Below are 15,173 nucleotides of genomic sequence, written 5' to 3'. Positions count from 1 at the left end.
TATGCATCCTAATGCACCAATGCTTAGATTTTAAAGTAAAGGTACTTAATTAAGGGGTATATGCAATGCTTTATTTTAGTAATAACTCTAAAATCTATAGAATAAGACAGCAAAATATTTTCCTTGAGATTATCTGTGCCTTTCTATAAAACTAATGAGGAAATGAGGAAAACATTTCATTATTCTATAGGAGAAAAAATTAAGAAAATTAAGAAAAAGCATTAATCCTTTAGTATGTTAAATTCTTTGCTTTTCTATAAAATTTTCTATTTGAATAAGTTAGGGAACTTAACATCTTTGCTAACAAAACAATTGCTTAATTCAAAGAAGCATCTGCAAATAAAGAGGTAAAAAAATAATGAAAATCAAATAGCAAATGATCCCCTGCCTTGGAAATCACTGATAAAAATCAAAGAATAAGCAAATAAACAAAATCCCTCTGAAATCATTCCAGTTTGCAGAACTGATGAAAAGTGGAAAATAAAGAACGGAGGAAAATTGTAAAAAAAAAATAAATCTCGTAGTTACTGGTAAACAAAGCCAATTTCCATAATATTCCCTTCTGTTCAGTTGTTTCCAATGAACCAGCTGCTGGACCAAGTTCTACATGACAGAGACTGGCAGACATCTCTGGACAGCTGAATCTACTTAAATGGTCTTTTCCGTTTAGAATTTAAGGCCAGCTCAGACCATCTTTTTAACACATTGACTCTTGGCGTGAATCATGCCGTGTATTTAGTTTCCTGAATTAAGGCAAATACTGGGGAAGACTGCATGTAATTGGCACTCTGCAAAGTGGTGGTGTGCACGGATGTGCCTAACAAGATTGCGCTTAGTGAGTTGTGATATTGCTGTTCATAAAAATAAATGTGAGAGGTTCTTAGTACATGCTGGCTGCCTTGCCCTGTAACATAGGTTAAGTCTACCTATTAAAATAGGCTCAAATGCCAGGAAAAAAGCTTCCTCCTGGCGTAAAAAGACTGCATTAACTGTTCAGATGATTAAGCTTGATCAGGGAAAAAGCAAAAGGCTGGAAAGCTCAAGCCGAGAATTAATGGGATTTTGGCACAACTGAATTTGAAACATTGCCTTGACTCACCTTCAAAGTTGAGCTCTAGTCTTGTCCCCAGAGCTACACTGGATGAAACCATCAGCTTTCTGGCTAATATAACACAATTTTCTTTGTAAAGAGATTTTGCTTTCTGTTTTTCAAGATTTTCATAACAACCCAATGTTAAAATAGATCTGTATGACAAAATTAAACCAGCGAACACAGGTAAGTTTCGGGAGATGTTAAGAATCTGTGCAATGTCTTACCTTTATTCTTGTTGCAACTCCTGGTATTCTAAGAAGTCCTTCTGTTTCCAGAGTTGCCTCTTCTATCTGGGCAATCAACTGCCAAACACAAACCAAATTACATGAATGAAGATGCCAATTAAAAATTACTGGTAGATAGTTCTGATATATTGGAGCTTTTATGCATGTATCTGTGGGTGTGCATATGTGTACACATGCATCTGTGCAGACACATGTAACAAGCGGACAAACACACATATGGATTACAGATGTTGCACAACAAAATCTTTAATACGGCTCTTACCTGTTTTATGAACACTGTTAAAAGAGTTTGTCTATTTTATTAAAAGAGAAAACTGTATTTTTAGGCCTCCTTAAAGTCTCTTCCAAAGACTGAAGCAGGGTGTTTTGTTTTGTTTTTTTTTCCAAAATTACTGTGGTATCAAAACTAAATCCTAACTAGTACTCTTGTTGAAATATCTCAGAATCAAAATAATTAAGATAAAGTTAGTGATACTAACTTCCTCACATATACTCTTCTTCACAACTTTAACAGAGTAAATATTTTCAGGCTTAGAAAAAGCCTCAGTTTTGCAAATATTGGCATTCTCCTAACAAACCCAACAGTCTGCAGTCCTACTCATGGCTTAGATAAATTAGTAGAAATTCTATAGAAGTACTTAAAACATGTATTACCAATTCTGTGTCTCTAAAAGATACACCTAGAAGTATTCACTGAAGGATGGATCAAAGAATATTCAAATTACATTTGTAAACATCACAAGCTGATTACATCATTTTAGCACAAATGGTTCTCCAAGTGTTTAGCTAGGGCAGTGCCTTTGTTTCATACCTACCTGTGACAGCTCCTGAGTAAGAAGAATTATGCAACATAGTTGTGTTTTCTCCAGTAACAGAAATTAAAGGGGGTTTACCAACTACAATATTTATGTAACTGATAAATGCTATAAAGACATTCAGACATAAAAAAAAATAACAAAACAAAAACCACAAAGTTATAAAACAGCATTAAAGGTGTCACCGTGGTATATTTTCCTTGGTTAATAAGTAAATAAATAGATAAAAGGCACTAACTGGCTGCATCCAACTCTCACTGTAGCTGGCTTACACCAGAGCAGCAGCTGCCAGTTTTATGCATCACACACGAAGTCACTGTGGGCATGTTATGAGATTTGCCACCACAGAATCATATAATAGTCAGGGTTGGAAAGGACCTTAGGTCTGATGGCAGCACTGGTGGCCACAACTCCTTCTCACACACTCACAAGTGCTCCCTTGGCAGGCAGTTAAGAGGTGGCCACTGGCCACCAACAGCCTCCTGCCTACAGGAAATCCCCCCTTCATCTCTATCAGGGCTGTTTTGCATGGCTTCATTAGCAGGCGAGAGACCTGAATTATTATCAGCAGAAACTTCTGGTGGAGACACATGGATTGGTGTTACCCTGAGATTTTCCAGTCGGAAAACCCCCAGACTAAAATTAGGTTGTTATTTTTAACTGCAATTCCTCAATGAAATAAAAACTAGGTGTATTTTTCATGAAAAGATTTTTTTTTTTTAATTAAGCAACCTTCCTATTACCTTGGCTTGTTTCATTTCAGTGATAACCAAAGTACATTTAAAAAGCAGCATGCACAAAAATGTTCCTTCTTCCAATTTATATAAATCTCCTATTCTTGGAAAGTACACGCTGTAGAGAATAGGCAGAAGAAATGGAAAACTTTATTTTCATATTCTCATTTAAAGAAAAACTGTATTCCAAGTGATGTCTGCACCTTGCAAAACAAAACGCATCTCTAAGCTAGAAACGTTTATGTAGAATTTTCTTCCTGAAGAACTATGCTTACAATGTGAGTAGGATAGCACAGTGATCAATCACTTTTTGTCATCTGATTTCTTTTTTTCTAGATAGCATCTTTCCCAGAAATATATTTTTAGGATCCTGAGGAAGTAATTTCTGGCATGAATGACACAGCAATAGTTTTAAGAGAGTGATGCAAAACTGCTTTGAATTTTCTGTTTCTCAAAAAATAACTTCACAAGCAGGTCCACAAGCCTACTGAAATGGTGATGACATAGCACTGAGTTTCCATCAGTGTTACGCCAGGTCCACACAGTGTGTTCTCTCCCTTCTCATGCAGTGAGATTTGCTATGTATGGGCAGTAAATTCACAGTCTCCATCATCCTTCCCATTCCTTTCCCCATTACCATGGCATCATACAGGCCAAAGCATCCCCCTGTGTACTAAAGCAACTTGAAGAGGGCCGCTGCCACCAACACAGGCAGTTATCCAGGCAGATTCTCAACTCCTAGCCACCTGCCCTGTGGCCCAGCTCACTTCCTAGAAAGGTAGGATCAGCCTGTGGGACAGGGACTGAGAACTTCTATGGAATTTCAAGTATTTGTTCTGAAAAAAAAATAAAGGACAGTCCAACTCATGATGGAAGTTACACCACCTTTACGAAATGGAATTTGGCTGCAGTAGGTTCTTACACAGATTGTCAAGTTTCACAGGCTTAGTAAACTTGCCTAAATCATGGAGACCAGTTGTAACAAAAAACAAATTTTATTCCTTTAACTCAAAATATGTCTGGTACAAAGCAAAGTATTGCATTTACTGAATTAATAAGTAAAGCTGCAAATAAAAGTTACAATAACTTTGATTGATTAGTCATATACTGAAAACTGTGCTACAAGCAGCAAATAAATCCAGGACAAAATGTAATTTGTCATTTGCAGCATGTAACAAGTTGACTTGTTCATGCCTATTCACCTTTTGAAAAATCAGTGGGATCTTGGTTCCTGGTACCTTCTTCTGATCCTGTTCCAGTAAAACTGACAGTGGGACACCAAACAAGCCACACTCTGAAGAATAATGCAAAAGAAACAGAGATATTATCCACATCTGTTCCAGTACATGTGGTAATGGCATAAACCCACATTTTTGAAGCAACAGATCTATTCAATACATTCAGAGCTATTGGCCTTCTGTTCAAAGTGTTTGAATGTCTTCGTCAATGAAGTTAACATACAAAGCTTTCTGGTTAAAAGGATTCATTCATCTCTTCCTTCAAACATAAATCAGGAGTCTTCTGTTTTGACTTCAAATTGTTATCCACATATTCTGCAGCACAGTGAAGCAAACTGCATAAATGAACCACCTGCATGGTTCTTATATGCAGAATGGATGTGATGATGACCCTACAGTGAAGATCTTCATCATTCAATGCAAGTTATTATAGTTAAGATGCAAATGGCATGAGTAAAACATCAAAAAATTTGGCTACTGAAATGAGACAGATGTAATTATAACAGACAGCTACTATGAATGCTTCTCTCTATGAGAGTTTTGAAAGAAGAGCTTGACAAACCCTGTGCTTTTGCATTATACAATACCTGCAGAATAGCAAGATCACCATCTCACCAAAAGGTGTTTTGCTTTTGAATTTTCTTTCTTTAATAGAAGCAAAAGTACAGTATTTTGGTTTAAAAATATCCTTTACAATAGTGCTAAGACAATGCCAGTTAAAAAAAAAGGAATCCAGTCTCAGTTAACCTAGCCCTAATGCAAAACTAGCCTTAGTCTTCAAGTAAATGGGACTCCCATGCATTTATGGCCCAGCTGAATAAAAGTGGATGATCATTAAGAAAAAACTGTATTGATAACAACTAACCCAAAGTTTGCTGACATAGAGCTTCTCTGTCAGAACTACTGACAATTGCTGTATGTGCAATTTTTCTGAAACAGCATATAATACTACATACAGCTAAAAACTCCTGCTTGGTATGTTGCCATGCCAATATTGAGCACAGAACAGCTGTAATTGCTAAAAAGGTGTCAGCCCTTCAGGGAATGTGATATATGTCAAAGAAACAGCTTCAGTGCCAAACCAGGGAATTCTTGTATCTCTATCAGCATAAAAAGTCTACCTATAAAATATGTAGAGACTCATACAGTTGATATCTATATCCCATAGTTTTATCATCTTGAAGATCTTGTCAATAATAAAAGTTTCTACTGAGATGAAGTTGGAAAACCAAACTGAGCCTAGCCCATAATTTTTAACTTTAAAAAAGGCTTTTCATCAATGTTTTTCATGACTGCCTGTCATTCAGATAATAATGCTATGAGTGAAATTCAATTAACAATAAATTTGGTAAGAAGAATCAAAACTAAATCCCAAAATACAGGAGAAGAAAGTATATTGGTGAAAGCACAAGCACTACTACAGCAGAGCAAACAGCATATTCTGAAGAATCTGCTGTTCATTGCTGTATATCTCTCAACCCTCTCTGTTGCTTTTAATTATTTAAAGTGAGCTATTGCTCTGTCACATTCACTGAACCTCAACAACAGGGTTTTGGCCAAAGCTGCCTTGTGATTAACTGGTAACATATTTCAAGTTCTTGTAAAGCATTTAGCAGAAACCAGAAATACAGAAAACAAACAAAGCACTGAAAACCTTCTTGAAAAAAGCACTGTGATTATACATATATATGCTCCAATAGCTTACAGAGCAAAAGGACACATTGCAGCTGTCTTGACATCCTCTGCAACAGCCCAAATCTTCCACTTAACGTGATGCCATTCAGCATAAAAACTGCATTATGGCTTGAGTAAATAGTGAATGGGCAAGGCCTATGTGACACAGGAAAGTTTGTACCACACAGAAGAGGAAAGCAGATGGCAAAGGCTCCCAGCATTCAAGCCAAGGGCAAGAAAAGCAAAGACAAAGAGCAGAGCCCCATAGCTGGAGTGACCATGAACTTGCTTGAAGTATGCCTTGAGTTAAGGCATATAATTGAATGCTCCTCAGGACCTGTTACTATTTATATATTAATATACATTTTCTGCTGGAAAATCATAAAGAAATGGATGCATTTGTTTATTGGATTAAAACAGACCCATTTGGTTCAGAATATGAAACACTGACTCACCTTTGGTTTTGATTTTTACAGCTTTTTGCTGCTTGAATTCTGTCCCAAGTATGTCATAGAGAGCAGTTAATTCAATCAGTGCTAAAGAATAGACTTTCTTCATGTCCTGAGGGGCCAGGTCACCAATCTTTGTGGTCCCTGTTTTGTCCTTCGGCACCCTGAAATTCTAAAAGCAGAGATTTGCAGCAAAGTGAATAATCCAAGTCATAGCAAATTACTTAGCTTCCTTCAGGGCACACCTATCATCATAAATCCTGCTTAAATTAAAATCACAGGAGACTCCCCCAAACAGGTTGAAAAGCAGATGATCTTAAAATCATAGGAGGATTTCGGTTCCTAGTGACTTCTGGAAGTCATCTAATTCAACTACCTGCTAAATGCAAGGCTAAATTCAAAGTCTGATTAGGTTGCCTGTTGCATTGTCCAGCTGAATTTTGAAGTCCCAGTAACCTCTCTGGGCACCCATTCCGATGCTTAATGCTCTCATAGGGACTTCTTTTAATTTGCAAAACAGAATTTCCCCTGTGGTCATTTGGGTTCACTGACTTTTGGCCTTCAACTGTGAACCTCGAAGAGTCTGGCTTTGTTCTGCGTGTAATCAACCACCTTCACCCCCATATCATCACCTTCTGCCCTTTTGCAATCTACAGTGGTGGAAATGGCTATCAGTGAACAATTCTATACACATACAATTGGGGTAGAAATCCTTCTGCAGTTATGCACACAAAATAACATATTTGGCTGCCTTTAATAATAAAGGGGTTCCCTTCTTAGGGAAGGAGGATTCTTAATTATGATTCATTTCTACTACACTAAATGCTCAGATGCTGCAGAGACCAGTATAAAGAACTCGGCTGAAAGGGTGAGCAAAAGCAACTTCCTAGCTCATAGAGCTTTTTAACTCCGTCAGCAGGCTTCTAAGCAAGACTCTTGCTGCGCCTGACATTAGTGGTTCGCATGACTCAAAGCAGGAAGGCTGACAAGACTTTCTTCCATTTGAAAAGATATATTATACTCCAGTATTATCTTCTTATCCTGTACAAACCAGTGACAGCAAGGATGAATGTGTGGTTATGGTACATGACTACAAGAGCACATACTGAAAAATAAACATAAATATAGTAGATACACAGTCAGTTTCCCGCCTTGAGGTTTCATTGACTTGCACAAACACATATATTTAAAAATAGCTGCCAATGACAAAGGTGCAACAAATACAAATTGTAGATTTAAACAGGTTACTCCCTTGCTTTCCCTATCATTTTGCAACAACTTCCATCACTGAAGAAATCCCATGGCCATGGGTTTGAGCAATCCTTCATAAGCCTAGCTAAAAGTCTAGCTAATATATGTTTTATACAATGGATTATGCATATATATGCATATATACAGAAGTTAAAGTATAGCTATCATTTCTTGTTACAGCCTGCATTAAGAGAAACATGACTCAAACACCCTTAGTGTCTGGTTTATAATGTTTAAACTAGGATACACAGGATAATTGCTATTTGAAGAACTGCACATGTCCTTATCTAGATTAAGTGGTTGAAGAACTGTGAAACATTATTACTTCAGACAGTATATTTACTCAGACATGTTTGCATACACTGTTAGGGGAAAGAAAATAGAGATGTTTTTCATGCCAGTCATTAGTTTACAGGTCATACATAACTGCAAGTTCATGAACTGTCAGATAGAGAGAGATCCTCAGAGAGATGTCTGAGGATCAACAATAAAATGCCTGGGAGGATTTTGTTTTCTATTTGGATTCATTCAGAATGAGCCTTTTTTAATTCATGGTTGGAAAGAAAAACTGAGCACAAACTAATCCTTAATTCCCTGCCATTTGACTCTAGACCTCTACAGACCTTTCTGTTCTTCATTCTCACCCCTCACCTATCTGCACTGGATAACTGTACAAGGTTTCTACATGCATCCACCAACCTTTTTAAATGACAACACCGCTTTTTATTACAGAGGTAAGGCATCTTACCTCATAAAACAGGAAAAATAGTTGTAAACAAATGATATAAGAACACAGTTTGTGTACAACTACCAAGCCACTATTCCACCTTAATATTACCAGTGCATTATTGCTTACACATAGAGTGCATTTTGCCATTCAGACAATGACATAAATAGGCATAAAAGTAGTTACTTCCATGTTATTGAGAATACCATTCCCAAAAATAAGTTTTCTTGAGAAGGTCTATCCCCCATGAAGCTGGATCCGACAACATTCTTCTAAGTCTAATTTACCCACCACCAGATAAATATCAAGCAAACAGCACCACTAGCAAAAACAAAGAATGAGAGCAATAAACAGGAAACACTTACTGGGAGAAGAGTGTCACGCCCTCCACCCTTGCACATTTTGCCTACTGAGCTGTCTTTGAAATTAGCTGCCTGTTCTGAAAAAGATATCTCCAGATTGATATCAGTGTCTGAAGACGGCATGTCTTCAAGCGAGCTCTTCTGTTCATCAGTTCCAAGACTGAACTTTGGACCTGAAAACAGAGTGAAAAAAACCTACTAATCAACAGCAGTACAATTGAGGAACACTCAGTGAATGACAGTAAGTTTAAAACCAAGTAGAAGTTAATCCTGTGCAAGGGATGGACTTTCTGGTTGCAAATTCACTAATTTCTGCATATTTTTATGTATGTAAAAAATTCAGCTTCTTATAAAGATCCATCTTTTGTAGTTTTTCTTGACTAATTCTGCTGAGTCATGGGGTTCTCTCCCATGTTACGGAAAGATAAAGCAATCCACCTCCAATAGCAGACTCCCAGAATCTGCCAGAGCCAAACAGCTCTGGCATCAGGAGCTTCTTGCCATCAAATGCTTTCCAGCCTCTAAGACTGTAATATCCTGCAACCAAACCAGCAATTATTTCTGTTGGTAAAATTTCAAAAGCAAAACAGAATGTTTCGTCTATTATCCAAAGCACTAATATCTGAGAGTAACATGGAGATCATGTCTTTGTCCCAACATTTCTGTCCTCACCTCAGTCTGAAGAGTCTAGACTCTTCAAAACTGTTTGGACATGTTTCCATGATACAGGGAAAGACTGAGTACATAAAGAAGACCCTACTTCTCTTTCTTTGTTCTTTGGTCCTTAAAGGAATAGAAGACTAGACAAATCTAGAACTTTTTTTTGTTAAACCAACCAACCAAAAAAAACAAAAAACAAAACAAAACAAAAAACACCACAGGAAAAAAAAAAAAAGGAGAGGCAGTTCTGCTTTTAGAAAAGCCCAATTTCATAGTACATCAACCACTGCTCTTCAGTCGGAAGTTAAAATATATCATGAAAGAAGCAAGGATAAAATTACAATGTAAATAACACTATTGAATACAAAGCATCAAAGCCAATTTAGTCACAGAAAGGTTCTGATCTCTCCTCCATCTCTCCTGTGATATGGTACTCCTTAAAGGATACACCCAGGACTAGGTTTCTTGTACAAGACATTACAAATATCTTGCAAGTATATGTAATGAAACTCAGACTTCCTTAAAAGCAGGGCAAACAAACAATTCAATCCTGCTCATTTCAGTGGGACCATGATTCTGTCACTGACTCTTACCCACAGGAGACAAAAGCCTGGTCAAAGCTAGCATACAGAAGTGCAGGAAAACATGGGATGGAAATGGACATGAGCTGAGGACGGAAACCATGAGCAGTGCATATTCTTTGGTATAGGAGTATTGTGTAACATAATTAATTTCTTTACACCACTGTGGGAAATGTTTGTATGGCCTGCAATAACTATGCTACCTCAAGCCAGAGAAAAATTCCTAGAAAACAGTTACAGGTACAGCAACATTTGACCATGAAAGGTCAAAGGGGAAAGGCTACAGACAGGCTGATGTAAGAGAGAAGGCCTCAGTGAAGTGCTGCTCTACACTGATATTTTCAGAGGCCTGAAAAAGAGCTGAGCTGCAAGCACACAACCCAAACAACAAATGAAGCACCAAGTTTAAAAAACAAAATGACACCAGCCTGAATTTTTTTCGGAATCATACCTATGTCTACTTGAAAGAGACAAAACTAAGACTAGGCTCTGATATTCTTTAGAGTGAGCCCCAAAAATAACCTCAGTCTACTGGAACCAAACTCAGGGGACCTGATAGGCAAGTGGCTGCAGCCACCACTGCCACTCTCCAGTAGGACGTAATGCTTTACCCAACCACACCCATGTCAATGTAATTGATTTAGCGCTGAGACACTTCAAGGGAAGGTGGATTTGAGTCAATACTTTGACTCTACTTGCAACCAAGCAACGCTATGAGAAGTAGAATAAAACATGTCCAAATTTTGCCTATTGTGTGTGATATTCACCACTTGTTCTTTCCAGAATGGCTTCTGCTCACTTTCCATAGACCCTGAAAGACATCTGAGGCATACACTAAAGATTAAGCTGATCCTGAAACTAGAGCTGCTCCTCTTGGCAGAGAGATATATGAGACCTCAGTAACCAAACATATCCAAGGTCACATTCATCCCTGGCTTCGATCTTTGGCCTCCCTGTGTGTATATTTGTATATATCACATAAATTGTTTAACGAATCCAAAACTAAAGGAAAACAGTTCCAGTCTCCCCAAGTCTTTTGTCATGCTAATATAGCCTGTACGAGACCTACATGCTTCCTATCAGCCCAGGAGGGATCTGATGTTAACAAACAAAAAAAGCAGTAGCTCCTGTTTCAGTCCTCTGGTCCTAAGAAGGTGCTGTGTATAGCAGATATCTTGGTAATGCTGTGTTTTTCAAGGTCTGGAAATGCTGCTGTTGTGTGGAGTTTCTGTGTGGTTGTATACAGCCTTGGTCCTATCATTGTGCATTCATTAACAAGGAAGCAGCTGTAAAAGGAAGCAGCTTTGGTATTCTGCCAACCTGCTACAATGCAGTATTTCATGAAAGAAACACAAGTGTGATAAAGAAAAACATAAACATTGTCCATAAGGATGTGGAAAACACATTTTGCATTAGTTAGTCCTGTACCCCTTCTTTGGTTCACAGTGCTTTTTAAAGATCACATAAAATGATGGAAATTCTTCAGGAGTGGGGTAGGGGTTACATTTTGGGTTTCTTTTTAATAAGACATAGACATATCGGAAGCGTAAACCTTGCTATTTCCTAGTTTTGCTAGAGAATCTAGAGTATACCCCAATGGAGCTGTGCTGATAGATCTTAATTTATATTGGAAAAGTAGAACAGCTAATTTATCTTATCTTTTTTTTACTAACAAAGCATTTCTCTAAAATGTTAATTCATGGATAATTTTAAATAGAAAATAAAAAACTTTGTAAACTTTTCACTAACACCCTATCACTCCGGCCACAGATTCCTCATTTATCATGTAAAATGAAAAGCAGAAACAAACTCTTTAATTATATGAAAATGAGCACATTTTGGTCTTCTTTTTCCTACCAAGAAGGTTCTTTCCCCTTATGTTACATATAGTACACACAATTCTTTCATTCATTTGCCAGATCACTATGCTTTGAGATTGCTTCCATACAGAAGTTTTATCTAACATTCTTCCCTTGTACCTAACCCTGTGTGTTCAGGACAACTGCAGTCCCACAGAAAATTGACTTTTGCTGTTTCTCTATTTAAGTTAATGAGTACTTAGCTTTTCATCTGCCTATTCTTTCCTACTTATTTCTTGGGATACCTTAACCAACACAGTTATTTACTCCTTTTCACAGGCATCAAAAGGGAATTACTGTTTGGTAGCTGTTGAACGTATTGCTAGTTTTGCAGGAGTTTAGTGAGTGTTATGGATTGTTAAGAAGATAATGTCTTTTGACAGCTTAATACATGATTCTGAATTTTCTTTTCATTTCCTGTAGACACGTTCTGTACCTATATGAAACCAGTAAGCAATTAAAGCCAGTAAGTGAGGGTCCTTCCACAAAACCTCAAATATGCATCTACCAACAAACAAATAAACAAAAAAAAATCTTAGGAACTCAAACTATTTTGCTTGAGCAGGATCAAGCAGAAAAAGAATAAAAATATAATGGTTTCATATTATTCCTTGCATTTGCTTACATCATTTAAGCAAGAAAAAAGGTGTCTCAGATTAGCAAGAAAGGAGCTGTGAGAACAGGTTCACACAACCCATGTACACTCTAAGGGCAAACCATTATCATCCCAAGTCTGACGAAAGCAGTTGAGAATGAAGCATTCAAATACCAAATCAGGAACAGAGCCATCACCTTTGGAGAAGGGCCAGAGTAATTCACTCTAACTGCTTTAAGACATCTCAGTTTAAGCTTTGGATTTTTTTTTGTAATGTCTGAAACATTTTTCAGGTAAAACCAGTACTATTTCTCTGCCAAAGAGGGTTTCCATTTCAAAATAATGTATTTGGATTTCATAAATATTTAGTATCTCTGCAATATCAGGCATTGTTTACTTTTTTCCTTAAATTCATTCACTGTTTGTATAACTCTAATATGCCCATCATTCTGGAGGAAAGATCACAGTACAGCACTGAAACAGGTGCGGCGCTTTTCATACAACCAAATTTCCATGGTCTGACTGCAAATTGAAGTGATTTTTTCCTTCTGCGGGAGCAGAGCCCACTTTAGCATGTTGACAAGAGCAGAACTGTACCAGGATGTAAGCAGGCTGCATTTGCCATCCACACTGCAATCCATGCTGAGCAGAGCTAACATATGGGATTTGCCTTTCACAACTTCCCATTTCTAAAAGATTCATCAGGGCCACTGGAAAAAAGAACCAGATGTGATAAAAACTCTGTAATAATTGTTTGGTAATTTTCCAGCTCTGAATCCTACAGTGCAGTTTATTGACACAAGCACCAGGCATCTCTTCCTTCCCTTGTGCTGAACCAGCAGTCTGGCAGGCCTCCCAGTTTTTTTGTTCTTCTTACTGGAGTGAGGTTTGCTGAGAGGAAAGGATTAACAGCACTTCTGGAAACACAGACCTGGTAATATTCTGAGCTGGTTTATATTCATCTCTTCACTTCAACTACCATGCACATCTGGTATTGTCTGGTGCTGTTTTCTAAATTTAATCCTAAAGTAACAATTTTTCCAGAATACTACTGGTCAGTATTCTAGAAGTGGAGCAGAATTTTATTCAATGGCTTAATTACAGGTAAGTAGCTTGCAGAGGGGAACCTGATCTGCCTGCTTGCCTATTTAAGTTACTATAAGCTTCAGTGTAATACCTATGTGCTATCCAGTCCCCTGGAAGAATTAAAAAAAAACAACCCCCAAAACCACACAAAAAACCCTAAACAAGCAAAAAACCCAATCAAATAAAAAAAAAAAAAAAAAACAAAAAAAAACCAACATACAAACAATGCAGAATTTTAAAAAAAGAAACTCTTGTATCAGAAGGACTTCTGTGATGCTCTGATCTACCTGACAGTGAGAAGGTCTTACATGGGCACTGCAACCCTTTTGTGTAATCACATGCTGCTGGAGCACAACCCCATCCTACACACATGAATGCTATTTCATTTCAATTTTCCTTAAAAAAGGCAAACAATGTTTTTCTTCCATCCCTGTTTTCCTTTCATTTTGAGCTAAAGATATATAGCCAGTTCTCCGTTCGGGGTTGGGTTGTTGTTTTTTTTTTGGACGTTTACAGTCCATTTGTCTTTGAACAGCTTACGTATGCTGTTTATTTCCTGTACTGTACAGCAGAGATAAACCAGAAGGGATAAATTAAGGATCAGGAAAGACCTAAGCATAAGCTGTGAAAGGAGACTTCTCCCAGATGACTCAATTATAAGATGATCACTGCTAACAAAGAAGATTTCCCAAATGTCTCAAAGGACACTTTCTACAGCCACACTTAAAACTTTTACACTACAATGCAGGCCAGAACAGGTTTCTCATAAGAATTTCATTTTCTTCTGCTGAAAAGTTACTTGAAAATTGGACAGCCCAAAAGGAAGGGGAAAACCACATAAACATAAACAAACAAACAAAAAAAAAAACACAAAAAGAAAAAACCCACAAAAAAAAAAAAAGAGTTGTTGGCATTACCTTCTGTTCCATCTTGCATTTCATTTTTGGTTTCACTTGTTCTCATGGTTGAGGGTTCATTTCCATCACACACCTAAGAAAGGTACAATAAATATGCATGCCTACAAAAACCAAATGCATGGTTGTAGAAACTCATTTGAACTCTGCACAGGATTCAAACACATACTCCTGCAATTCAGGTGTATACAGAGGCACACCTGTGTGTTTCAGTAGAAAACCCTTTGCCAAATTCTAAGGGGATCTGAAACCATGGTAATTAAAAAAGCCCAATCCCCCTCTTCCTAAAAGGTTAAATGGGCATAATAGTTAATTTTCCAGAGCTGCATATAAGAAAATGTACTCTTTGAGCTGAAGCCACAGCTTGCGCTGGGAAGATATGGAAAAGGAATCTAGAGGAGACATTTTTGACTGACTGTCCAAATCCCTTCCTCTTGCAAAATCTTACATTGTTGCCTCCCCCACAAGACAACCCCACCCCTTTTGCAGGGTGGCCTGATGTTAGTATCTGTGCTTACAGCTTAGCTTCCCAACAGCAAAACCAAGGCACTTCAAAGAAACAAACAGAACAGGAAAGGTTTTGAACCATCTTCTTCTTTCCACAGTTGTGCTACCTAGTCTCAAGATTTTTGCACATTCTATGAACTGGATGACACCTACTACAGAAAAAAATATTTCACAACATGCATAAAATCTATACCCATATACAAATGGGTACACATATACCCATATACGTTTTTACCCACATATTATTTTTATTATCTTCTTGACAACTCAAGTCAACAATGACTGTTCAGCATCCTGGATTTTTGACTGTATTTTACTCAAGCACTTTAAAACACCATACTTAGTAAGAAAAAAAAATAAATCAAGTTTTAAAGATTTCTCCT

General features: G+C 37.4%; 1 protein-coding gene across 7 annotated transcripts in view; it reads right to left on the bottom strand.

Moving 5' to 3' along the window:
* Positions 1 to 15,173, bottom strand: part of ARHGAP18 (Rho GTPase activating protein 18) — a 94,416-nt gene that overhangs the window by 19,128 nt on the left and 60,115 nt on the right. For all 7 annotated transcript variants that reach the window (XM_057408853.1, XM_057408834.1, XM_057408844.1 and 4 more), the window contains exons 4-8: positions 14,287 to 14,359; positions 8,592 to 8,761; positions 6,255 to 6,420; positions 4,090 to 4,181; positions 1,318 to 1,395 (exon numbers count right to left, since the gene is read on the bottom strand). In XM_057408853.1, the coding sequence (XP_057264836.1) occupies positions 1,318 to 1,395; positions 4,090 to 4,181; positions 6,255 to 6,420; positions 8,592 to 8,761; positions 14,287 to 14,359 (579 nt within the window). The remainder of the gene's footprint in view (positions 1 to 1,317; positions 1,396 to 4,089; positions 4,182 to 6,254; positions 6,421 to 8,591; positions 8,762 to 14,286; positions 14,360 to 15,173) is intronic.

Source organism: Pezoporus wallicus, unplaced genomic scaffold, assembly GCF_028554395.1.
Source record: "Pezoporus wallicus isolate ANWC-B61680 ecotype Strahan unplaced genomic scaffold, APGP_CSIRO_Pwel_v1 contig_3817, whole genome shotgun sequence".
Classification (NCBI taxonomy): Eukaryota; Metazoa; Chordata; class Aves; order Psittaciformes; family Psittacidae; genus Pezoporus; species Pezoporus wallicus.
This window is presented reverse-complemented; position numbering and strand designations above follow the sequence as displayed.